The sequence below is a fragment of the Caretta caretta genome, chromosome 8 (assembly GCF_965140235.1).
Source record: "Caretta caretta isolate rCarCar2 chromosome 8, rCarCar1.hap1, whole genome shotgun sequence".
In the NCBI taxonomy this organism is placed as follows: Eukaryota; Metazoa; Chordata; order Testudines; family Cheloniidae; genus Caretta; species Caretta caretta.
The window spans coordinates 46,376,707-46,404,357 of record NC_134213.1 but is presented as its reverse complement, the minus strand read 5'-3'; the positions used below and the strand labels follow the sequence as shown (position 1 = coordinate 46,404,357).

Sequence of the window (27,651 nt, the reverse complement as noted above, 5' to 3'; positions counted from 1 at the left end):
TCTCTTCCAACCCTAATCTTCTATGATTCTATGAACTGGGTGGGATGTGAGAGAAGTCTATAAAATCATGAATGATGTGTAAACAGTAAATAAAGAAGTGTTGTTTTATGCTTTCACCCAATACAAAAACTGGATGTTACTGAATGAAATTAATAGGCAGCAGGTTTAATACTCACAAGAGGAAGTAATTTTTCACACAGCTAACCTGTGGAACTCATTTCCATGGGATGTTGTGATGGCCAAAAGTATAACTGGATTAAAAAAACAACTGGATAAGTACGTGGAGGATAAATCAATCAATGGCTACTAGCCAAGATGATTAGGGATGCAACCCCATGCTCTGGGTGACCCTAAACCTCTGACTACCAGAAGCCAGGAGTGCAAAATGGGTGAATCACTCTGTAATCACCCTGTTCTGGGTGTGCCCCCTGAAACTCTGGTATGGCACTGTTGGGCAAGATGGACCCTGGTCTGACCGAGTATGGTAGCTCTTGTGTTCTTATGGGATCTCCTGCCTGGAATTTTTTTGTATTTCCAGTGGGGTAATCCTTGGTAATCCAGTGGGCCAACTCCCCATCCCCATTTTCTGGCTCCCAGCAGCTGGTGAGTTCACTGTCTCCAAGTTGATCCTGTGGGAGGAGTGTGTGGTAGGATCAAAATATGAGTATGCCTTCTCTCTTTTTTTTCTTCTGCCCCACACACATCTTCTGTGATAATTTCCTGCACCTGTGAGTGGTCAGATTAGCTATGAGAAAATTCCAGCTCCTGCAAATATTGTGGCATTGATGCATGCTCATCTGGTTGGGCCACACTGTAGTGGTTTCTCACCAGAACCTTTGTGGGGACAGAAGAGAAATGTATTGGCCTTCCTTAAGGTACTCACACTTCTGTTCAAATGAGCTGAGGAAAAACCCAGAATCTTTAAAAGCTCTGCTTGTTTCAGACTTACTCTTCCTTTAGGCATACTGATTAAGCTGGGCTAAAATATACCTGGGAGAATGGGACATCACAAAAGTGTTTGAGTGACTCGCTTCCAAGACATGACTGTCAGTAAAACCTGTCCTCTCCCATCTCTAATCCTCTGCTTTGCAGGAACGGATGTCTAAAAATCTTGTCTTAAGCTCTTTTATTTTTGCAGTCTTCTGGATTTGGGAAACAGCCTGTGCCATCTCACCTCTGCTCCTAAAATGGGTAGTCATAAAGAAAAAGAGATAGACATGGATGCTTCTTGATCCTAACTGCCCAAATGTTGAGAAACATTCCGCACTTCTCATACAGTTGGGAGCAGGGCTGGATTAAGACCTTTAGAGGCCCTAAGCACTGAAAAAGATTATGGTGCCCCCCCTATATGTAATACAAAATAAAAACAATACTATACCGTAAAATAAAATTTTATTTTTTTGAAATGACACAAAATTTACATGTATGCTGAAATTAAAATGGCTTCTTTCTAGATTTTCTGATTGCAAAATTCTGGATAAGTTCATTGAAGCTGACTCGACGAAGCATGTCTGCTTCCATACACAATAGGGAAAGTGAATCAAGTCTGTCCTGACACAGTGTTCCCTGAGGGTTTTTATTCTTTTCAGCTGAGAAAAAGAACATTCTGCGGAGCAGTTCGTAATCATCAGTGTTAGAAAAATACGTAGTGCAAGCTCTACGTTTGGAAATATGCCTTGTATTCCATCTTTCAATATTGTGTCATGAAGAGCAATGTGACTGAATTTCATTTTTCCTGTTTCATTAAACTTTACGCGCGTGTAACAGTGGAACTGCCGTACTTCTCCACAGAGATTCATGTTCAAGTCAACAGGGTATGAATCAACTAGCTTTTGGGAACCTTGTGAATATTGTTCATCAGATAAATCCATGTCATTTAGAAAAGAAAATCTACTTGATACTTCTTTGTACACTTCACCTCTCCTCTTCATATGAGCTTCAAGTGTACCAGTTATAGCGTAGTAAGTAGATACGCGAAATTTGTCTCTAGGATTCAATGCTGTTTCTGTTGCATTGCTATCATTTGCTTGTTTTTTCCTGATTTGCTTGTGGGACTGGGCTTCTTTGTCGTTAGTATCAGGCAAGATATCTTTTGTTATGTCTTCAGATCTTTGGAAATCATTCCTCAAAGTGTGTAAGTGGTCTGCTAATGGTTGACAGAGGTCTGCACATGTTTTCAAATCCAATTCTTTTTCTTGGAGAGCTTGACTTGTGTGGTAAAAGTGTTGCAAAATTTCATTCCACATGGTCAACATGAATACAAACTCTAGTTCTTGCATTTTGTTTGCAATGTTTTCTGCCTCTCGTATAGTTTCTCCCGTTTGTGATTGTTCTTCAGCTATACTTCCTAATGCATCCACAATCTTTGAGTAGGACTCTAGAATTGCACTTGTTGCCACTGCATGTGCCTCCCAGCGAGTATTGGAAGGAGATTTCAACACACAATCATTGCCCAAATGTGTTTTAAGAACTGCCCATCAGTATGTTGAGGCAGAGAAAAATGTATAAAGTAACTGGACTGTTGAGAAAAAACTTACTGCCACCGGACAACAATCAACAGCACTGCGGCCAACAAGATTGAGAGTGTGCAGCACGTGGTATGAATATGGCATATTTGTTCTGTTCTAAAAGCTTCTTCTGCATTCCTTGATAACTCCCTGACATGTTGGCAGCTTGTCATAAGATTTGTTGGATCATATTAAAGAAGTTCTGTATTAAAATCACAAATGAGTTTGATTCCCCATAGTTTAAATTCAGGGTATTACTAATTAAGAAGTCTCTTGGTTTTTGGTGTCGTTTCTCTCCCTGTATGTGTGAAACTTGCAAGCTGCTAATTGCGTTAATACATTCCAAGACAGAGTCTGAATTCACAGAGAGAGAAACTCAAAGCAATACTCTAACAACAGAAACAGCACCCAGAGACTCCCCACCCTTTTGTTGTATTAACAATTGTGATTAAAATAGAGATAGAGGATGTATGTGGATGGATGCTTGGTGTGGATAATAACTGAATGATCAGGGAGGTGCCAGCCTAAGAATCCAGTATCCATCGGCTGAAGAAGGCGTCAAGTGGAAATAACCAGAGGACCCACGGAGGGCAGACTGGAATCCTCCCAACAGCCTCAAGAATGGGAGAACCAAAGAACAAGATAACATCTGGCAGCACGGAGCCCTCAGGAACGTGCCATCTGCTGATTGATTCAGCGACAGCATGATGAAGCAATTCCCATAGACTGGCATAGGAGGAAATTCCTATAAAAATGGACTCTACGAAGTGAGAACTTTGGGTTCTGATTCTGCAAACCAACTTCCAGGAGCGTCAGATGAGCATCTGACAAGGCCCTGCTCCCTCCTCATGTCCAGGCCACCTGGCCAGTGGCTTGGCATGAGTAACTCTAAGGCTGGTAACTATGATAACAACCTTGCAGAACCTCTGTGTGTGTGTGTGTGTGTGCGTGTATGAATGAATGAATGAATGTGTGAATAAATATGAGATTGAATGGAATGTTATAGCTATAACTAACTGCTTACTATGATTCTTTCTGTATTCACAATAAATGTGGTATTTTGCCTTTTCTCCTTTCATAAGATCCTGCTGGTTTTTATTTTATTGGTACAACAGATTGACCTCTGCACTTCGAGAAATCTGTTTTGCAAACTTGGCACAGATAGTGCAGTACTGGTTTTGCCATTTCTTCACCAGTGTGGCTTTTCAAATTGAGGAATGTTTATAAATTGTTGAACTGGTTTTCCATCTGTGGGAGACACATATCTTAGTACAATACTCAGTTGATCAATATGTGAAAGATCAGGTGTAGAGTCTACAGATAAACTGAAGTACCCAGCAGTACTTATTTCATCCACAATAGCTGAACAAACTTTGTCACTCATTAGACCAATGAGTTCATCACATATTATCTTGGACAAGTATGATGGGTTACTTTTGCCAGCATTCCCATATTTTGAGATATGGCCTGCTAAAAATTGGTCAGACTGAGCCACAAGCTCCAACAGTCCCAAGAAATTTCCATTCTGCAATGATCCATATGTGTCATTTGATCCCAAGAAAGGCAGACCATGTTCAGCTAATGTTTGAATAACAGCTATAACATGCTGCAAGACATGTTGCCAGTATTCATGCTCCCCTTTAATTTGTTCTTCCAATTTTTGTCAATCCAAAGCCCTGTCTTTGATTTAAATATATCAACATTGAAACTCTGTGAGTATTGCTATTTTCATGTTGTTCAATTAATAGTATTCCGCCAGTTACTAAATCCATCTGCAGCAAACGTTGAAGATTTATACGCAAAAAGTCTGCAAACAGAACAGTACACAAACCCTGTTGATGGTGAATACAGTAGCCATTTTCAAGTGTATTTCTCACCATTCGCTTTCATGCCAAAAAATAGTTTTTGTGGATAATATCTTGTTTGCCACTGGTAAAAGTCCGACGTGATTTCTCAAATGGCCCAGTGTGTTGTTGACCGTCATATGGTCCACAATCTATCCAGTAAGCTACATCATCAGTACTGAAATCAACCCACATACCAGGATCTTTTCTCCTATTATTTACAGCATGAGCAGGTTCAGTCTCTGACACATCCACACTTTTTAGAACAAGGTCTGTTTTACCACCAGGAGTAGGATGATCAGTTACAGTCTCTGACACATCCACAGGTTCTGGAATGTTTGTTTCACCAGTAGAAGAAGGGTCAGTCTCTGAAACACCTCCAGGTTTTGGAACGATGTCTGTGCTACTGAGAGAAGATGTTGCTTCTGATGAATTCGCTTTGAAAAATGTCAGCTTTGGAAGATTTTGGAAAATTTCACTAATTTTTTGTTTCTTTTGTTCTGCCAATTTACATTTCTGTGCTCCACTCAGTTGGTTAGGTTTCATCCTGCCCCTTATCTCAGTTATCTGAACTTTAAAAAAAAACAAAACCAAATTACACAACGTATACTATTTTTATGTGTGTATGTATATAAAGAGGGAAAAAAATCAAGTACATATAACTCAGAAGAATATATCAATAATAAAACAAATTTATTGCAGTATATGACAGAATCTGATTTCCTCGCATTATTTCGATCTACGTTAGTAGGACACCCCCCTGGTTTAGGTGGGGATAAGTAATAAAAAGAGAACAGAAAAATGGGGGAAGAGTGTGTAGTGGAGTGTAAGGAAGTCTAACAAAGTTCTGATTTTTCCCATGATGACTACTTCGATGCTTTTTTTGAAATATCAAATATCAAATTTTTTCCAAAAAAAATCTATATTTTTTTTTTGGTGCCCCCTGCTTTGCTGGTGCCCTAAGCATGTGCTTAGTCTGCCTATTGGGTAATCCAGCCCTGGCTGGGAGTGCATGTTGATGTTGGTTAGTGCTTTTGCCATTTATCTGAAAAAGGAAGTGGAAGTTAGAGGCATGACAGGCAGCTGAGCCCGCTGGGTAGGGACAAGAAGTTCTGTCTGTCGCTATGTAATTTGTAGGTTGTGACAAGCAGTTGCATTCTGGAACAAAACCGAACTTTGTAATGTTGAACTCTTCTGTGAGCTCTAGTTGTGTGTGCTTACAAAATAATGTTCAAAAGCCTTTGAAAATTGATACATCTATTCTAACTATGGCTCCCCACCAGAACTTCAGACTTGGATCATCTTTTTATTCTCTTTAGGGATGTAAAGTGTTAACAACAAGCCTTTTGGTCTTATGCCCTTTCTCTTTAGTGCTAAGCCTGACTCTTGTTGATTTGCCTGGAATCACTAAAGTGCCAGTAGGGGATCAACCTTCAGATATAGAGCAACAGATCAGAGACATGATTATGCAGTTCATTTCTCGTGAAAACTGTCTGATCCTGGCTGTGACTCCAGCCAACACTGATCTTGCCAACTCAGATGCATTGAAGTTAGCTAAAGAAGTAGACCCTCAAGGTAAGTGTGAACGATGTAAACCTTTCCCGCTTTCAGATACCATTGATGAAAATATACCTTGTAGTTTACTGTGGTGGATCATGCATTTAACAGTGCAAGAAAACTCATTACTCATAACTAAAAATTTTATACTGATTTCAACATCAGAAGAAGAATAGGAATTCTGCTCATGCAGCATAATTCAGTAAATTGTGCTATCAACTGAGGTGTAAAAGTAACCAGTGTATGGTAATTGAGTGAAGTATGAAATATACCTAATTGGAAATTTTTGTGACAGGGCCTCTGTCAGCCGAGGAGTCTGTATCGCATCTTGCACCATGGGCCCTTGATGCTGACTGGGGTGCCTGGGTGCTACTGTACTATAAATGTTAGAATGATGTTTGTTTTCTTGGCATGCCTTGCTGACTGATATGACTATGTAATAAATCAACACATACAGCAAGAGTAAATGCAATTTGTCTTGGCAATGTAATAACATAGTGGTTCTCATCCAGGGGTACATGTACTCCAGGGGGTACTCAGAGTTCAACAAGGGGGTACATCGACTTCTCTAGAGTTATACAACAGGCTACATAAAAAACACTAGTGAAGTCTGTAGAAACTAAAATTTCATACAGACAATGACTTGTTTATATTGCTCTATATACTACACACTGAAATGTAAGTACAATATTTATATTGCAATAGATTTTAGAATTATATGGTAAAATGAGAATGTAAGCAGTTTTTCAGTGCTGTGACACTTTTGTATTTTTATGTCTGACTTTGTAAGCAAGTAGTTTTTAAATGAGGTGAAACTTGGGGGTATGCCAGAGAAATCAAACCCCTGAAAAAATGAGGAGTCCTTATGGCACCTTAGAGACTAACAAATTTATCTGGGCATAAGCTTTCGTGGGCTAGAACCCACTTCATCAGATGTGAGTAACAGTAGGGGGAAATTAGGTTTAGCTTTTGTAATGACCGTTCTTTATAGACTGGGAGTGGTTGGGTCATTACAAAACCTGAACTTAATTTCCCCCTACTGTTACTCACACCTTCTTGTCAACTGTCTGAAATGGGCCACTCTCATTACCACTTCAAAAGTTATTTTCCCTCCCTTGGTATCCTGCTGTCAATTGAATTATATCGTTAGACTGACCTCACACTTAGTAAGGCAAATCACATCTTTTCATGTATTTATACCTGCTCCTGTATTTTCCACTCCATGCAGCTGATGAAGTGAGTTCTAGCCCACAAAAGCTTATGCCCAAATAAATTTGTTAGTCTCTAAGGACACCTTGTTGTTTTTGCTGATACAGGCTAACACGGCTACAACTCTGAAACCCCTGAAAGGGATGCAGTAGTCTGGAAAGGTTGAGATCCACTGTAATATAACATATTTCAGAGTAGCAGCTGTGTTAGTCTGTATCCGCAAAAAGAAAAGGCGTACTTGTGGCACCTTAGAGACTAACCAATTTATTTCAGCATAAGCTTTCGTGAGCTACAGCTCACTTCATCGGATCCGATGAAGTGAGCTGTAGCTCACGAAAGCTTATGCTCAAATAAATTGGTTAGTCTCTAAGGTGCCACAAGTACGCCTTTTCTTTTTTGTAATAATATAATGTGCTGCCACCTGGTGGATTAGAATTCAAGAGTCTGACTTGGTAGAGTTGGGAGCATTTTGTATTACTGCAAGAGGCCCCCACTCCCCGCCAATTCAAAAGAAGTGCTGACAGGCTCAAGAGAGCCATGTTCATCTGTTGCCTGGTGGGGCTGTGACTACATTACATTTGTATTACTCACTCTCAAGGTAAAGAACAAAAAAGTGGGTGTGGAGTCCAAGAGCGGCTTGATGGACTAAAGGAAAACCGGAAAGGCTCTGTTACCAGAGTGGGAACTATAGTGCTAGCATGCAAGATCCCTGCCTCACTATCTGGCACACCTTAACTGATTCCTGTACTTGGCTCTGCTTATGGTCGGTAGGCCCAAACTGACTTCTGCTATCTCATTTATTAGCTGTTGGCTCTGTTCATGTGCGTGGTGGATGGACACTGACCTAGCTCCCTGCTCCCACCCTGCCCCTGGATCTGGAATGGACAGGTGGTTTTTTAAAATTAAAAAAAACAAAATAAAAACTAAGGTGACAGATTAAAGATGCAGTTCTCTTGCATTAAACTCCATTACAGATCCATAGGAATAGTGAGAAAATACTCAGTTCTTTCCTACCAAGTAAACTAAGTACCAGAGAGTAAAGTTTAATTAATTTGGTTTCCCTCAGCATAAATGATATTTAACTATTTTTTTGGGGGGCGGGGGGGGGTGGGGTTGGTGATGCAGGCCTGAGAACCATTGGTGTAATCACAAAACTGGATTTGATGGATGAAGGAACTGATGCAACAGAGATTCTGGAGAACAAGTTGCTCCCTCTTCGTAGAGGTAAGAATGTTAATATTATACTCCATGTACCAGTTCCTTCTGTAGCAAAGTGGTGATGAGGAAGGTAGGCATTTGGTAAATCAACAGAAGATTGGTTTTAATGGAGTGCTCGGTTAGAAAATCTCTGCAGTTTACCTTCAGATTACAGTAGAGATTGTGCTCATAGCCTTTATCATCACACTAAGCTATGAAAAAGCAAAGGTAAGAGGAGAAGGGTGCCCAAAATACCCAATAAGGGGGGGAAATGAACTAAGACTTCAGAACAGGCTGCACGAGGTGTAATGGGAAATATGAGTTTAGGTTACCTGCAAATTTCCTTTTCTGTGACAATGTCTGTTGTTCCTCGCAATGTGTGGGAGTGCCTTGATGCAGTCTGGAAGCAGCCACTGGATCTTTGATGTCACTGCAGTCTAAGCTCTGCCCCTTTCCAAAAGCTTTTCAGATGATCGTTTATAGAGCTAGAGAGACATGTTCCTTTCCACCATCAGAATAATACAAAAGTAATATTGAAATCGAACCCAGTTTCACCAGGTAGATCAGCCCCCTTTTTCTTTTCTCAAAACCCCAGAAAGCAAACCAGCCAGAGAGGGATCAGACCAGAAGACAGGAAAATCAATATCAAGACCTCCTATTTTCTTGTCCTGTTTGTTACCCTTCTGCCACATCCTCCTCTTCTTCCCCTGTGGTGTGCAAGTCACTCTTGTTTTGCACATCCCTTGGAATGCCAAATCAGTGCAAGTGATATTGTCTCCCCATTTAAACCTGGTTTCCGACCAGCTTACCCCCAATATTTAACTTATACCACCATTTCAGTCATCACTGAATTTGAGCCAGTGACTTCCATGGAAGCTGTGCCCACATATGCCGAGCCTGAACCCCGCTGAACCCATTAAGTTTATTGCAATAATTTAAAAAAATTACCAAAAATAGGTGAACTTGGTCTGTACTGAGCTAACATGTACACTGCCCTGTGGGGAGTAACAGCATTGACTTACAGGGTTGTTTTGATCTTGTTTTAGGGTATATTGGAGTTGTAAACAGAAGTCAGAAAGACATTGATGGGAAGAAGGATATTAAGGCAGCCATGCTGGCAGAAAGGAAATTCTTCCTTTCCCATCCAGCTTACAGACATATGGCAGACAGGATGGGAACACCATATCTGCAGAAAGTTCTAAATCAGGTACAAGCAAATGTGAAAAAGTGTGTGTGTGTGTACAGGACCAATAAAAAATGCTGGATTAAAATCACTGTTGTAGTGCACCTGATTCTTTCTTTCCTGTTTATAACACTGTATTTTCCCCAACATATCACAGGGGATTATGTATGAAACTCACTGCAAAGAGTACAGGAACCAATCTCCCCTGCCCCCTTGCCAGTGTATTGCAGGAGTCACTCAGCTGAAGTCAGTGGAGTTTAAATCATTGTGCTAGACATACATTACAATAATGGTGACCCTTTTGTTTAAATTCACTCCCCACCTCTTTCATAGGTTTCAGAGTAGCAGCCGTGTTAGTCTGTATTCGCAAAAAGAAAAGGAGGACTTGTGGCACCTTAGAGACTAACCAATTTATTTGAGCATGAGCTTTCGTGAGCTACAGCTCACTTCATCGGATGCATACCGTGGAAACTGCAGCAGACTTTATATATACACAGAGAATATGAAACAATACCTCCTCCCACCCCACTGTCCTGCTGGTAATAGCTTATCTAAAGTGATCAGTGCTGGAAATGGCCCAACTTGATGATCACTTTAGATAAGCTATTACCAGCAGGACAGTGGGGTGGGAGGAGGTATTGTTTCATATTCTCTGTGTGTATATAAAGTCTGCTGCAGTTTCCACGGTATGCATCCGATGAAGTGAGCTGTAGCTCACGAAAGCTCATGCTCAAATAAATTGGTTAGTCTCTAAGGTGCCACAAGTACTCCTTTTCTTTTCACCTCTTTCATGTTACTTTCAAGCATCAGGATATCACTTGGACTCATTATACTGATCTCTGGCTTTTTAAGCGGCCTAGCATGAAAACATGACTTATAACTCATTGTGTGATTTAAAGTTCCCAAAGAAGAAAATTCTAGGCAGTCCATCTGACTTTAGATAAAGAATGCATTTTCCTGTCTCCCTCTGTGCATTATTTCAGGTTAAGGATTAGATTATGGCACTAATCACAGCCCTGTGTAAGGGGTAATATGGAGCTAGAAGCTACCCCAAGAAGGGCTAGGGTGGGCTGGGGTTTTGGAGTTGTCCCCCAGGAGACACAATTGCTCCATGGAACACATGGGGTGCTCATGCTGCACCTTTGTTTGGTCTCTGGGGCAGTGAATAGGGGTATAGGGTCATAGCCCTGTCTCCTCATCTCCTTTGAGGTGATTTGTGACCCCAAGAGAACACAGAGCAGTTCTTGTGATTGGTTGAAGACTCTGATGAATATCCTCTGGAGAACAGCGTGGTGGATCACACCTTCCTCCAGCTGGGAAACTAGAGGCTGATCCATTTGTCACTCACCTGAACAAGAAACTATCAATGTACTATTCTGGCAAGGGATACCTTTTCTATCCACAGTATAGGGGAGTCTTGGAAACCGTTTACCACTACCTCTGGTAGCAAAGGTGCTGACCAAGCTCAGGGGGGACCAAGGGTTGATTGAAATTGATAACCTTCTTTTGGCTGAGACAGATGGTTCTCGGCCCAGCTGTGGATGATACTGACTTATGCAATGAGATGGGAACCAGGCAGTCTCTTGATAGTGTAAAACTCCAGAGGCATGATGTTTCTTAGCAAATGTCTCAAGCCTTCCTGGTTTATCCAAAAGAGTCCACTAAAAGGGTTTAACATCATAAAGGTTTGTTATTTGGTGTGTGGGGGCCAACATGGATCCCTTTATAAATTGGTCACTTCCTCTGGGCCCCATCCTTCCCTTTCCCCCCAAATTCAACCAAACTAATTGTCTGCTAGATTTAAAGACGGATTCCCTTCATGTTCATTTTGGCAACTCTCTTGGACTACCATGAATTTGTTGAAGGGTAAACTAAGTCTCTCTTCAGCAACTTATCAGGCTAATGTGGGCATATTGAATTTGACATCCCCTATTTAAAAAGTCTTGTGTTGTTGGATATTCATATAATCCTGACAAAACTTATGGTGCCTCTTTTTGAGCTATTTATTTCCTACGAGTTCAAATTTCCTACATTGGCTTGTTTATTTCCATGTCTATGCTTCTTAAGTATACATTAAGTGTAGTAATGGAAATAACCTAGATAACGCTATTAAGGAAGGAATAGTGAAGGGTCATCATAGTAGGGGACGACCAGCGATGAGATAGATGGATAGTCACTGGAAGGCTAGTGCTGAGAGTTCCAAGTTAGTGATGGATCGTGAAGGCTTCTGAACATTCTGCTATGATGTCACCGATATTCAGGCATGAAGAAATGGATTTATTACTTGCTTAATTCTGTTGGCTTGTAACGGGTGAGTGAGCTACAGGTTCTAGTGACTGATCGACCTCATACCAAGTTTGAAAAGGATAAGATGGTGCTCTGAAAGCATCCCTAAATTCCTTATTGAAAGTAGTGTTAGAGTTCCAACTTAATGAGCTGATCATCTTGCCAATGTTCTTCTCGTTTCTGCTTGCTCATCTCAGTGAGACTTTTCCCATGTTCGCTGTTACAAAGTTCTTGGCTCTTTATTTGGAGAAGAATAAGGGCCTTAAAAAGCCCACCTGGTTCTTTGTTTCCTTTGACTTCAGTTAACAGATGCCAATAACTGCTGCTGTTTCCAAGAGGAACAAGACTAAATGATTGGCATTTCTCACTACAGTGACTTGGCAGGCGTGCAATCTGATGGCTGTTTTGAGGCATGTTCTGTTCAGGTTAGAGCAACCACTAGAGAGGAATACCAGGGCAGTTTATCTGCGATACAGAACCTGTTTCTGAGACAGGGTGGCAGAACTCTCATGCATCCTATACGTTTGCTTTTGTTTGGAATGTTTTTGTTTTGGTCACTTTTTGGAATGTTTTTTTTTTTAGGTTAAAATAGTTAAATTTCTCATTACCATAGGGAGGTATCTTATCACTTCCCAGTTATTTTATTTTACTTACCAGTAATTAAAATTTGTCTGAGTTGGCTACTTTACATAAACACAGTCTGCTGTGCCCCTCGGTATTCATTGTTGGACTTCCGTGAAGTTTTATTTGAATGGAACGGGTTATGCTGTAGAGATCCCTGTAAGTACCATTCATATGAATCATGTTGTTGTTACACGTGCAGGTGCCTGTTTGAAATCTGCTTAAAATTTAAATGTCTCTGGATCCACAAGGTGGTGCTCAAATGAAACTCCAGAGTGTGATTCTATGGGGAAAATAGCTCATTGAACTCTGTTTACAGGGTTTTTCTGAACAATAATTTATTCCTGGTTTGTTTTAGAGGGAGAAATAATAGAGGATTTATTTGTAACATAGATTCAAAAAAACCCTTTGTCCTTAATCAATGAACTGTGGTTATTTGTGTATGATCTGTTACATCTTTGTCCATTAAAAATGGAAGAATCCCCACCATCACTTGGGCAAATATGAAATGCACTAGTAACTTCTCTTCTTAGTAGCTTCTTCTGTTGAGTGGTTATAAAACTATGACACTGATCAAAGCAAACTTGCACCTTTCCAAATTGCTAGATTTGTTGATGTTTGGAGTGTGATGAGAGGTCAGTTAGTGAAAATATGAAAACCAACTGACGTAATTCTTGACCTTTGCCAGATATTGATTGGACATTATATATAGCAACCACCTCCTTCTTCCTGAATTTTTATCCATCTTTGTGCCCCTGAAGCCAATGCACTTTACTGTGAGTACAGTATCGTATTTATTTGTTTCATGGTTATTATTGACTTGTTTCAGACATGCCCCAAAACACATTAAAATATTTTAAAAAATCATTCTTCTTACAGAGCATCAAAAATGTGCTTGGAACTGTACAAAACAGAAGTGGCCCATGGTCCAATGAGTTTACGGTCTAATTAGACATTGATAGTACAGGTCTTACTACAATACACATGGAAACTATAAATGAGCAAAGGTCAGGCCTTCATGTAATCAGTGAGTTTTGTTTGTGAATTAGTTTCCCCCCCTGTGCTTCCTGCTTTTCCATTCTCCAGTGCTTTAAGGATTACCAATGAAAGTCAAGATAAAGTGATTATAAGGCAAGATTTTTTCCCCCATATAGCTGTTGATACTAAAAGCATCTAAACTGTATGTTAGAGGGCTTTCCCTTCACCCTCTCCCCGGGTTCTTGTCACGTAGACAGAGAGCAGAAGTCTGAAGTGCAGACAATGTGATAGCTCTACATGCTGGCAGAGTCTGTTTCCCAATGTTCTGTTCCTAGCTCTGATGCCGCAGAGCCTTGCCTTTGGGGGGAGGGATAGCTCAGTGGTTTGAGCATTGGCCTGCTAAATCCAGTGTTGTGAGTTCAATCCTTGAGAGGGCCATTTAGGGATCTGGCCCAAAAATTGGGGATTGGTCCTGCTCTGAGCAGGGGGTTGGACTAGATGACCTCCTGAGGTCCCTTCCAACTCTGATATTCTATGTCCCCATTCTCATTTCCAATTCCCCATTCTCTCCTTCTCCTTCTTCTTAGCAGGCCCAAATATACCTGCAGTGCACGCCTACAGTCCCACTGGGAAGGGTAAGGAGTGAGGTTGTGCTGCTGTCAGGGACGGGCATTTGTTTGGTCTTTTAGTATTTTACACCTCCCCCACTCCAAACCCATTTGCCTCTCCTGACTGGTTGCTTGACTTTGCCTTGAGATACGGGTTGAGGCAGTCTTAAAGTGTGCACTCAAGTAACAATTTAACTGCTCTGATCCAGAAGCAACATACACAATCTTTGTCCTTTGTTTTTGCATATTAGTATAAGAGTATCAAAAAGTCAAACCCAGAATTCTATCCCAGGCTAACAAACAGACCTATATACTAACACTGTAGAACAGTGGTGCCCGCCTTAGCCTGAGGGCCAAACATTATCTTAAAAAGACCCAGAGGCCCCAGTCAATGTTGGGGCAGTTCCTCTGCCCTGTTCAGTTCTCTTTGCACAAAGGGAGAAGAAACCACCTACAAGTCTTCTGCTAGGGGACAGGGAGCTATAACTTGTGGCTGGTTCTCAGCTTCTTCTTTCCTATATCTTCTGCTGCCCTGTGTGGGGTAGGGGAGCAATCCTCCAATAGATGATGTCCTAGGTGCAGACAGAGCCAATTGAGCAGCTATCCTGCTTTCCATGGGCCTCCCACGGCCTGGCAGGGAAGGTGTCAATGGAGCAGAGCTGCTCCCAGGGCTGTAGGAGAAGATGCCCCTTATTTCCTCACTTTAGTAACAAGGCTGATTCAAACACTATTTAAAAGTATCAGGGTGGGGTTCAGGGAATGTGGTTGTTTTTTTCAGTTTATACAAATACACATCATCTTAACACAGTTCTCCTCAAAGGCCCCAATTCAGAGACTTGAGGGCCGCAAGTTGGATACCAGTGCTGTATGTATGGGTAAATAATGCAATAGAGACTCTCCAATAATACAGATGTGGCCTTCTGGGAGAAAACATTTCAGTGGAGTAGCCAGGATTTACCATATTGTCCTAGGAGCAATTTGTGTGTTTCCAAAATCCTCTGCTAGGTTTGGAGGTGGCTAGAAAGAATGTGTTCAAACTGTGGATGGATTTGAGCCCTTTGACCATTACTTGAAGTGTCCATGTAGTATACTCGTGGAGTGTCTGATTATAGTGGAGTGTATGATTATAGTACAACTGGCAAAAACTGCTCAGATGCTTGCCTCGGATGAGTAGAAATTTGGACCCGGTAAATCAGCTGTGTCTGGCTGGGATGCTGCTGACATTTTGGAAGAGCAGAAAGGAAAGAAACAGTGACCCAGACACTGTCGTCCCATAACAGGAGGGAGCAGCAGAGCTGTTTGCTCTTTTTCAGGGGGTGAGGGGTAAAGAGGGAGTAGTGTCGCTAGAGCTGCTAGGTTTGTTGTCCCCCAGAAGTGGATGGGAGATCAGTCTATGGCTTACTCCCCAGGAGTCGCAGATCCTTTAAAAGGGGAAGTGGAGCAAACGGCAGAGGCCCTAGGTAAAATGGAAGAGTTGGAAAACTGAGGGTCTGCTGTGTGCCTGAGAGCAGGCCATAGCAGTAGAGAAATCCTGAAAAGGGAGGAGAGGGGATGGCATTGGTTGATCGTATAAGTGGCTTTCTGAAAGGGCTAGAACTTAATGTGGAACTGTGCCACTGTCAATTAACTGTGCCTGGCTTTTGTTGGTGTAGCTGAGCAAGTGTTTTTTACCAAGCCTCATTTTAGTGCTCAACAGAGTGAGTGTGTGTGTGTGTGTGTAAGGGGGAGGGATGCCAGATAATTGTTCAAGCTCTGATTATAGTATGTGTACAAGAAAAGAGGCTCTTGTATTGCCTGTGGGTATTCCTGTCACTTCAAAGATCAACCTGAATTCCATTGGAAAGCCTAGCACAAGTCATATTTTCTTGTGTGTGGCCATCAAAAGGAATGGGCTATATCCTTTCCATCCATCTGCCTTTCCAGTGTTTTAAAGAATTCATTTTTTTGTAGCAACTCACCAATCACATTCGAGACACACTGCCAGCCTTCCGGAGCAAACTTCAGAGCCAGCTGCTTTCTATAGAGCATGAAGTAGAGGCATATAAAAACTTTAAACCAGAAGATCCGACGAGAAAGACTAAAGCCTTACTGCAGTGAGTGTCCATTTCCTCCTCCATGTATGTAAAATAGTTTCTCGCTTGTTTAAGCTTAAAGCTTAGGATATTGATGTTTCTAGTGAAAGGCAGATGCAGAAGGATGCTTATACATTCTGCAAACTTCAAAGAGGTTATTTTGGCTGAAAGCATTATAACATTTTTAGCCACTTTCCATTTTAGAAAGATTTTTCCATAATTCATTTTAATAGTCATAGAATATGCTGGGCTGGATGAAAATCATTTTGTTTTGTCCTACGCTGAGCATTATAATCTTGGGCTGTGGTTTGTGTACTCTGTGCTAAACTGGAACCCCCTGGAATGCCGGGTGTGGTTCAGGGAACCTTTTCTTGCTTTTTAATCAAAAATACATGTTTTCTTAACATAGCTGTCTTTGCGTCCACTGCTGTTTGTTATCATAGGGTTCCCTCATGGGACTCTATGTTCAGTATGAGTGCCAACTTATCTGGACATTTATATCAAGCCATATAGAAAATCTAATTAAAAATAGCTGGTGTTTTTAAGAGAGTAAGCCGTATACATTTATAAAAAGACTTGAAAAACCTTATACTTGTTTGTGTCCTTTGGGAGTGGAGAAGGCCATGTAGGTACCACTGTTAACCCTAGAAATATCATTCTTTTGGCAATAAATACAGTGAAATAAAAATGAAATGAAAAGCTTAGCTTACGCATTGTTGAGTTTGTTTCTGTTTTGAAATTTAAGGATGGTTCAGCAGTTCTCAGTGGACTTTGAAAAAAGAATTGAAGGATCAGGGGATCAAGTTGACACATTAGAACTATCTGGTGGTGCCAAAATCAATCGCATTTTCCATGAGCGTTTTCCTTTTGAACTAGTAAAGGTATGTGTCTGTCTGTCCTCCTTGCTTTGAGTTGTGTTTTTATATTTTCATACTCATTTTGATAGTGGCAATGAAGTTACATTTCCTTTGAAGGTGTTCTAACAGGAAAACCCTTAATTAAAAGGAGTAAACTACACAAAAGGGAAGAATTATCACCAATACACAGGAAAGAAGTTTATTTTTATTTCTGGTTATTAACACGAAATCTCAATCTGAGATTGTTGTCATATGCAATATTCAAAACTCAGTCATAATTCTACGTTAATTAAAAATGGCTCAAATGTTTGCTTTCTGTGGCTTTTGCAAAAACATTTCCCGCTTTGCTCCCTAATTTCTCAATTTCATTTCCAGTATTCTTGCAAATTTGTAAGGAATGAATCATGTTTTGTAACAAATATCTTTGTAACTACATGTCTTCTTACCTTGCAAAATTAGTCTTGGTAGAATTCAGCTGTTACATGTGACATCTTACATTTCTCTTTCTGCATGGACTAATGTCAAAACTAGCGGTCATGTTTTGATATTTATTCATGTCTGTCTCTTTTTCCCAGCTCTTACTATTTTCCATACCTTTTCCATTGTTCTACCACTGTTGGCTGCTCTCCTCATCTTTTTTCTGGGTAGATGGGGCAGGTAAACTGCTTCTGATGTAACTCAGATTCTCTTGTTAGTGATGAGTACTTAGGTACCTTTTTAAAATTAGAGCTGTGGAAAATAGCTATTAGTTTTGGGCTTTTTCTTACCAGTTCGGTTTAAGGTGCAAAACATGCAAGCATTTATCCCCAGATTGTAGAAAAATGCAGGTTTTGTGTTTAAAAAAACCTCTGTCTGAGACACCCTATCTGCTCTTCTGCCAGTCTTACAGATAAGCTCTGTGTGTATGTGTGCGTGTCAGTCCACCAGAATTTTAACAATAAATAAATGGAACACATTTCTCCTAAGGTGACCATCCCCAAATCCTACCATGAGTGTGTTTTGTAGACCCTGGCCTCTCTGGTTGTCTAGTAGGATGTTCTGCAGAATTGTTAAAAGCATTTGTGTATAACATGATTTTTATCCTTTGGTTCCTCTAGATGGAATTCAATGAGAAAGAACTGCGGAGAGAAATAAGCTATGCAATCAAAAACATACATGGTATCAGGCAAGTGCTTCCCATTTCTCCAGGTTCAGACACATCTATAGAAAGCATACTCTTGTTAATCCATAAACACACTCATCACCTTCTCATCCACCTGGCAGTTGATTTTTTAAAAAATATATCTCATGCCTGCATTTTTAACATAGCCATGAGAGTGGTGGCTCTCATACCCACTAATTTGCATGGAGATACCAAATTTGTCTGGGACTTATGGAGAGATCATGTACAGAGCAAGTCTACACAATTCTTCTGGTTGTGCTGATCGCTGCTGTTAGAGCACCCACATATGAGACACAATTTTTATGTAGCACAATGGCTGATGGAATTGGTGCGATTGATGGATTGAAGACACAAAATTCAGAAAAAAGAATGATTCTCTATCATTTCTTTGCTTGGCTTGAGTTGCTTACCACATACATTCTATATCAAATGCAAAAACGATATGAAATGGACACTTTTGGGTTCAACCCAGACCAGTAAAGGGTTGTCACCACGTGCCCTGTAACCATGTATGCCTCTGTGGCTCGGAGCCTTGATACCCGCTGTGGAATCACAGCACAGTAGCCCCTCCGTGGCTTTCACCAGCCTGGTTACTCCTTGAAGGGTAACACCAATAGGTCTTGTAGCCATGTTTTCCCCAAACAGTTTTCCCTGTAGTGTCCAGTCCCTCCCACTAGAACACTCACAAAACCTTATCAAGTTCTCCTCTCCTTAAAAGAGACAGTACACAGCAGCCTATTAGCTTACCTGAGGTTAACACACCTTTCCCTTCAATCACAGCACTGAGTTGGTTTATAGTGAAAGTAAAACCAGTTTTTAATAAAAGGACATGGGTTTAAGAGCTATCAAGTAGAAGGAATAAGCATAGGAATGATCACAAACAAACAAAAGTGAAAATATGCTATTAAGATGGAAACTCAACAAACTAGAGTCTTTTGTTCATATTCGTTTTCTCAGCATAGTCCTTAGCCAGGATCCAAACACAGTTCACAGCACTTGGTTTCTTTGTGTCCACAGGTGAACGATGACATAGTGGTTTACTCCCCCTCTCTTTATAGCCCAGTAAACCTTTGAAATGTATTCTTCTGAAGTGTACCTCCAGGTAAAGTTCCCTTCCCATGCTGGCTTCTCCCCAGCTGGTGATTTTAACAATGTAAATGATCTTCCTGCAATCTCAAATTTGTAATCTGAACATGTGCATTACCTCATCTGCTTTCTGGAGTGTTCTGCCCTACAGCAAGGGTGTGTGTGCTGTTCATAAGCAATTCTCAAAGGAAAGAAAAATAGGTGGTTTTTAGGAATTAAATTCTAATCAAAACTAAATGGTGTTAAAGGTTTTCTATCATTTACTTTTAAAAAGTCTAGGGTAGCATGCAGGCTTATTACATATTGTGCTGCCCCCACCCTCCATAAGTTGGCATTCTGGCTAAAGAAAAAAAATTGTTTCAGTAAATATTTTGCTTCATTTTTAAGGGCAGCCACTATATGTTGAACGTTTATTTGGCCCATTGGCGGTTCACTACTCTGTCAGCAACTCTTGTCAGGCCTAGCATGCTCAGTGCACCTCACATACTGTTGTCATGGTATTTATCCAAAAGGTGGCATGTAAGAAATCTATGGAAAACTAGTAACTCACTGATCATTAATATTCTTGTGTGATGTATGTACATTTAATCTACAAAATTTATACTCTGCGTACATCACGCAATAATATTAATGATCAGTGAATTATTATTTTTCTGATTTATTATAGCCCACTTTTTGGATAAATATTTTGACAACAGTGTGTGAGGTGTACTGAGCAAACATTAACAAGACCCTTAACACAGTTTAGTTTTTATTAGAATTTCATTCCTTAAAAAAAAAAATCCCAAAACTATTTTGTTTCCATAGAAAGCCGATAAGACAATGCACGTGATCAGATTACAAACTTGAAGCTGTTTGGAGCTTGGTATGTAGACATTACTGAGACTCAGGGTGGTTAGAATTTGGGATGTTGATGCTGTTCTAGATGGACTGAGCATCTGCCACTGAAGGCTGGCCATCAGAAGATGTGATGTAGGCATCATATGTCAAGGATTTCAGTGCAGGATTGGTTCAAAGTTGGCACAGATGCTGACACAAAGCTTGTCTCTCAGTATATCATGGATGCTTTCTGGCTTTGCTCTATTGAAACATTCATATTTATGCCTCTTGAATAATGTTATGATCATGGATCTGACCATTTTCCCAAGGTGCTGAAGCTTTCTAGGAAGATGAATTCTGGGATAAACAAATAAATATTCCCATATGTGTTCTACTTATTCCAGATTCTTCATCATTGCATATCTGTTCAGCCAGTGAAGGTGTCATATTTGCTAATTATGGGAAAAAAGGAACAAGTGCATCCAAAGGTGTATAGGAGGATGGAAACCCAGTGGCCAGCGGATTGCGTAGGCTCTATTGGTATCTTTCTGCCAGGCTTTGTGGAATTATTCAGCTCCTTCCTGTTGAAAATTTGACACACGTCTATATATTTGTTTGTTACTGCCAACACTACTCATGAAGTCTCAATCTATCCACCTTTAATTATATTTATTGGTCTTATGAGTAAAGGAACATTCCAGTAATGCTTCCTGGGAACATGATTCACAGGGTTTAATTCTCTATGACCTTGTGTAGCTGATACTATCTTGGTCCACACACTGGGGATTGAACTGGAAAACTCCAGAGCTAAAAGCATGAACTGCTATAGTTTCAGCTAAAGATCTAAGACTGTAGCTGGGCATATAACAATGTAGCCAAGGGCTGTTAACAACTCATTTTCACGGTTTCAGGGTAGCTGCACCTCCAGGACCTGTTGAGGGCACCCACTTAAAGGTTCCTGGTTCCCAGCTATTGCCTCTTTTGGGCTGAGACCCACAACTTTCTCCCTCTTGACCAGGGTTTAAGGCTGCACAGCTCCCTGCCTTACACTGTGATATCCCCAGCAAGCCAGCCTGCCTAAATAACCCAGCACCTGCATTTTGCTTGTTACCAGAGGGCTCTGAAGAGTATAAATGCCAGCAGTTCCAAGTTACCATACAGCTCTTTCCAAGCAATCGCATTTTTTCTTCAGATAAAAGCATTACAGAGAAAATATATATTTAAAAACAAAATTGCTCTATGCATGCTAACAGCTTACCAGAGATCACCCATCAGTCTTATAGGGCCCCAGTAGGACAAAGTCCTCTCAACTCTTCTGCAAGGGTTGGGGTCCCCGTTGGACAGCAGGTCATGTCTGTTTGCTAGAAGAAGTCAGTTTAACTTTGGCCTGTTAATCCAAAATTCCTTCTTTTTGTCTTTTGGTCTATGCAGAATCCAGTTTGCACTAGTGTAACCCTTCTGCCAGGTGAAGCCAGCATTAACAAGGGCCAGGTTCAGTATCTAGGGGTTCTCTTTCAACAATACAACAGAAAACCGGCTCGAACCCCCACCCAGTGACCTATAACAATTACACACCATCCCCTGGGCGCTTTTAAGAGGCAATACGTCCCCTCTAGCAAGCACAGAGTCTGAGTGTAGCAAAAACTTTTAATAAAAGGAGGGAATTAAGTCAGCATTAATTTGGGAAAACACCGCAAGTAGGGCTCATAAACACAAACCATGAGCAAAAGACCCACCCCCAAGTAAGTTGGGCAGTGTCCTTTTCCCCTCAGGGTCTTAAGTCCAGCAACCCAAAAGTCCCTATAATGTGCCTATCTCTTCTCTGTACCCCACTCACAGTTGCTGTCCTTGGCCAGTGCAGCCCCAGACTTCAGAGATTCATCTGCAGAGTTCACCTCCCATCCTGTGTGGAAGGGGGGGGTAAGGTGGCACCTTACACGCTGCACTGCTCAGGCACTCGGTCGTCGCCCCAGTGGCCAATTGCCATGCCTCTGCTCTGGCCCTCTCCACCAGCCACCCTGCTAGCTGCCTGCCACACCTCTCCACCTGCCACCCTGTGGGTCGCATCCCTCCGCCAGGTGCCCTGTGGGCCACGCCTCTCCTCCCAACCTCCCTGCTAGCCACTCGCCACACTTAACACAGCTCTCAGTGATTTCAGCTGCTAGTGGGGGAGCCTCACTGCTGGTGCACACTGGGCAGTCTCTTCCAATAGAGACACTGTCCCAAAATAAGTCTAATAGTTAGACCTAGATATCAGTGATTTCAGCTCTGCCACGTGTAACAAGACTCTCAATTGAGTCTAAATTAGCTCTTTTATTATACCATGGAGAGAGGAAGTGTCAAATGGTGTCTAGGACCCTTAAACAGGGCCCACCCCACCATGTACACATTCCTATTCCCACCCTCTCACAACTCATTTGGCTTTGGAACCCACATCACCCGCCTAGCGAGTGCTGTTCAGTTGAGGGTGAGTCCCTCCATTGGGGTATGCCAGGTACAGTTCTGCTGCCCTCGGTTCACACGACAAGGATAGCAACTCTTTATTACTCCTGCCCCAATAACAAGATGACTGGGGTTCCAGCACCAGCCACAAGTGATCATTTGGGCAAGTAGTCCCATCATGCTGAGCACTTAGGCAGGGTGGGTGTGTCCATGCAAACGAGATCAGCTTCTGAAGTCTTTTTCCACAGCTCACCACTAGATGTCAGGGGAGAGTTCATCCAGACTCTGCTTACAGTAGTATACGTGAACCTTCCCAGGAGGTGGTACCTGGTTTTAATTCCTGGAGGAAATGTGGCAGACCTTCCCTATGGAGTAGAACAGAATCACACAAACTGTGTGTTTAATACAGTGCTGCCCAATGATGCCTTAATTTAATAAGGTCCCATATCTGGCAGTAAGTTTCCATATCTGCCATACTCAGATCCTTTGCAGATCAGCACAAAGCAGGACTTGTAACAAGCTCATCAGTGGGTTACACTTGTACTTACTAATATCTGTGCAGGGTGCAAATAAATTCCATTCAGACTTGGTAACTTTTTACACCCATGTTGCGCAGGGGTTAAGTCAAGACACCAGAGAGCCAGAATCAAAGTGTGTCTCACATCTGCAATGAACTTGTTCTGCTGGCAGAGTACATTCCTAAGTCAACTGGATTGCACAAATTCCCATTTATAACTTGCATTCTTTTTTAAACTAGGGGAGACTTATAGCTACATTTCCCTGGCATTGGATAGGAGTTATTGTTTCTAACTCCAGTTATCTGATCCTGTCAGAGCTTTACTAACTAGACAAAGTTCATTCCTATGTCTATTTACTGCATGAAGTTTCACCTTCATTATGTTTCTCTCTCAACTGTTACCCTAGATGCCTGCTGGTGCTCCAAAGGACTGTATAAATTCCTCTGGGACATACCTTGGGAGCTTTCTAGTGAAGGTTATGACTTAGCATCCATCACCTGCTAAAAACTGCATAAACACATGATATTACATTGCTTGTAAGGGATTCTTATTTCTGTGAGCCTAATAGATGATTCTTTATTTAGGCTCAGAATGAGACCAGTGGAGTACTGGATGAGGACAATTTATTGGATGCTGAAAGATGGCTTATAAACACTGATGACAATACTCTAAACCATGCAGGACTCTCATGGTAGACAGTCCATAAAATGTTTCTGGAGTAGAGTCCGTTGCTTGGCTCCTGTCAGCTGTGATTTTTATAGATGCCTCAGGTGTAAGTTGGGATGCCCAATTATACTGTCTCTAGGTTACAACAAGGGTTTCAAAATCCACAGAGACCTAGGATTAGAAACTTCTTGGAATCCTGAGCAATATGAATGGTAGGGAGAACTTTGTTTCCTTACATCCGTGACAAATCTGTACTGATTTTGACAGACCTCACCACAGCCATGTATCTCATGCACTAATAGGGGGAGCTCGTTTCTGTTGTTTGTGTCAAGAAACTGTCTAGCCTGAGGAAGTGGTGCATTCCATATCAAGTTGCACCTCTAGATCTGTTTTTTTTTTCCACGCAAGAACATGGTCTTGGCAGACAGCCTCATTTGGAATTTATCAGCCCCAGCATGAGGGGTTTTTCAAGTTTTTGACCATGTCAATATTCCAAACTACAGGGATCCTTCAAAAAGCTCTCTTTGTCTTGAAGGAGAATTCAGTGTGCCTTCAGTTTTTGTTCTGTAGGAAATAGTGATCCAAAATCCTTGAACAACTTTCTTCTAGCTTGTGGCCATACTCTGCTACCTTTATCCTTTTATGCTTCAGCAATGGTACTGATTGCAAGGGTTCTGTCCTTCGTGAACATGTCAGTATTCATATTTGGACCAATTACCCCTTCTGCTGAGGTCTGCCTTTCAGTTCTTCCACATCTGTTTTCACAGTATCAAAGGCAAATGCATTATCCAGGTCTGAGATTCCTAAATATCATGGCTTGCAATGTGCCGTGTTGCGAAATTCTGATCTGGAGTCCTCTCAAACTGTTAAGTGAATATTTCTGGAAAGTCATAAATCTTTGAGGAAAACCTATGCCTTGAAATGGAAAAGATTTTCAATTTGTGCTGCTGACCAAGACAGTGCACCTTCCACTGCTTCAGTGCCTTGCATTGTTCTCTGTTTCTAAGTGACCGATTTACTGAGGAGTTCAGTGTGGTTCATTTTGTGGAACTATCTGTAACTTGTGTTTGGAGGAGGTGAAATACTTGGTTTGGGATGGGCTGGTTATCTTATATAGGGATGATTTGTCTGTTTTCGATTAGTATTAGCACATAGGATTCCAGAGAGACGCTTTATAAGAGAATGATGACAAATATAATTGCCCAGCCAAGGATTATCCACATTTGCATGTTCTACAGTGAAACAGTTTCTGAAAGGACAGTTTGTATGTTTTTTCCACCCATTTGAGAAGAAACTCTCCTTGAAATTAAATTTGATGCTCACGGGATTTGGGATCACTGTAGGAGCCCTTTGGAAAATATTCTTTACATCACCTGTACGTACAGCATTGCTAGCATCTGTAACACCAAGGAGAATGGGTGAGATCTAAGCCCTGATGGCTGAATTCCCTCAAAATAAGGATAATGTGATACCATCCTTTACCTGATCTTGACTAAATTTGAGTTCCACTCCAATCTTATTTATTTACCTGGACTTTTTTCTGAACCATATAACTTACAGGGGAGATAAAGTTATGTAGGCTAGGTCAGTGTTTCTCAAAGTGTTGGGTATTCCCCCTTGGCATGGTGTGAAGGACAGTTGTGCTTGAGAGAAACATGAAAGATGCATACATTAAGCTTCAACAACACATGGCAGGGTTGTCAGGTGGACATGATTTATTTCATTTTCCTAAAGCAAGGCCCAGCTTTTGAAAGTTTGGGAAAACGCTACTCTAGATGTTAAAGAGCTCTTGGCTATGGCTTAGGTAGGACCAAATCCCTTTGTTAGTCTTCCATATTATTTGTGGCATATGGAGTTAAATCCAGGGGCAACCAAGCTCTGCCCAGAGATTGTTTCAGTGAATTAGAACCTGTATGCAGATCTGCTGTGAGCTACTATGTGTCCCAATACTTCGGGATCTAAAGTCATGCTCCCCTTGATCCAAAGCCCTTTGCCCAACATAGCTAAGAAAATATCTCCTTTGTGGACACTTCAGGCTGCTACCCTGAGATCAGTGCTTACATTTATAAAGCATTATTCTTGGCTTGTCAGCTAGATGGGATGGTCAATTTGGGATAGCAGTCCTATAATCTTCACTTTTCTTTAGACCTATATCCTTAAAGGCTGTGTGACTTCTAATTAATATCTCTTAAGCAGGGCTCTCTACAGACAGTTTTTGAAGGAGAAATAAGGGCTATTTGTAACTAGTTCCGTGAGATGTCAGCCTATATAGGTCCACATGCACCACTCAACTGTCCTGCTTCTTCAGAGCCTTCATATGGGGTTTTGAATAGGTGGGAGAAGGACTTTTGATGTGGTTGGGGACGCAGGGAACTTGGATTATGGTTTTTGTGTAACTCTATCCAAATGGTCAGTCCTGTGTGAGTGAGCAATAGTGCCAGTTGTCACTGCTTTTAGATGGTTTTGACTCTGTCTGCTGCAGGTACATGTGCCTACCACAAGAGTAGCTTTACAGTATACTGGTGGTCAACTTGATGAACTACAGATGCGGGTTAAGTGGACTTTTTATTTTTTCATTCCGACTCCACAATTTAAAAAATAATCACATTAATTTTCATATTAAATCTTTTGTTTAAAGACAGACCAAGTGAGTGCTGTGCTAGGCCTTGCATGTCATTTTCATCTGACTATTTTTATAATTGGGCTGTCAATCCCTGAAAACGAAAATGCTGTTTGATAGAAATGTTGGCCAACAATTACCCATACTGTAGCTGCATGAATGGTGGACCCCTAAGAGATAGTGACTGTGCACACTCTCTCCAATCTAAACTATTATTTTGAATCTCTAATTCACCATTTTCTTAATCTACACACCCCATAATTCACATGTCAAAACACAGTGGTCTCATTCCATTTCTCAGTAATGGTTTAAATACAGAGACAGTGCTGTATTAAGGTCTAACTTTACTAATACTTCATTACTTTTACAAACTAAACTACAGAGCATATGCTATGAGCTGTTATCATAACTGAACAGCGCTTGTCAGATGATTGCATCATGTTTGTTACTAATAAACATATGCTGTATTTAGACTTTTTTAAGCTAGTCACTCATCTTGCAACTTGTAGAATCATTTTGTTTATATCATAATGATGTTTGTGACTCTGCTTTACGTTCAATATAAAAAGTTGTATTCTTTTCCCCTAAAGTCTTTCTTCAGTATCTTATGTGTTTTATTATATGTCCACAGAACAGGTTTGTTTACTCCAGACATGGCCTTTGAGGCTATAGTTAAAAAACAGATAGTGAAGCTGAAAGGGCCTTGCTTAAAAAGCGTGGATCTGGTGATGCAAGAGTTAATCAACACTGTCAAGAAATGCACTAAAAAGGTAACTTCTGAATGGATTCACTAATCGTTGAAGTACACTTGTCAATCCAGTGTTATGGTAGATAATATAATGGGCAAGATGCTTTGCCATGTGGCTCTGCTCAGAAAAATGATGCAATTATATGAGATGGTGTGGTTCTACATTTGTGTCTTACTTGCTTTCTTATCCAGTTTACAAATAAAAAGTACTATAATACTGATCTTAGGTTCTGATGCTCAAAATGGCTTGTTTCTAGATCTTGCATCATCGCCAGCATGGTTTGTTTTTTCAGGGGAAAAAAACCCAGTCAATTACTGCCCCATTTTCACCTGTATAACCATATTGCTGCAGTTGGTGTTGCATGGCTGTTACTGAAGGCCTAATATAGAGAAAATGAGATCTAGATGGCCCTGCAAATGAAACTTAATTAACATTTCTGTTGAGGCATAAGCCAGAAAAATCCAGAATCGGAAGTTGTCTTTGTAGCACTGACAATAGGAAAAAGTAGTTGTCTTTCTTTTATCACTAAAGACAGCAGACTAGATTCCAAATATATTCAGAGAGCAGTTCTGCTGAGTAAAAAGGTGCATTTTTACATAGAAACTTTTCAGAGTACAGTTGTACTTAAGTGTCCAAATAATGGTGAAATACCCTCCTGTGCTGTTTCTCA

General features: G+C 41.0%; 1 protein-coding gene across 7 annotated transcripts in view; it reads left to right on the top strand.

Annotated features, from left to right (window-relative positions):
- DNM3 (dynamin 3) overlaps positions 1–27,651 on the top strand; it is a 347,110-nt gene that overhangs the window by 66,778 nt on the left and 252,681 nt on the right. For all 7 annotated transcript variants that reach the window (XR_007357954.2, XR_007357953.2, XM_075131456.1 and 4 more), the window contains exons 4-10: positions 5,723–5,926; positions 8,243–8,341; positions 9,361–9,521; positions 15,941–16,083; positions 16,808–16,943; positions 18,017–18,084; positions 26,864–27,002. Coding sequence is in view for 5 of the 7 variants with exons in the window: in XM_075131456.1 (XP_074987557.1) it covers positions 5,723–5,926; positions 8,243–8,341; positions 9,361–9,521; positions 15,941–16,083; positions 16,808–16,943; positions 18,017–18,084; positions 26,864–27,002 (950 nt within the window). In the remaining 2 variants the exon portion in view is untranslated. The remainder of the gene's footprint in view (positions 1–5,722; positions 5,927–8,242; positions 8,342–9,360; positions 9,522–15,940; positions 16,084–16,807; positions 16,944–18,016; positions 18,085–26,863; positions 27,003–27,651) is intronic.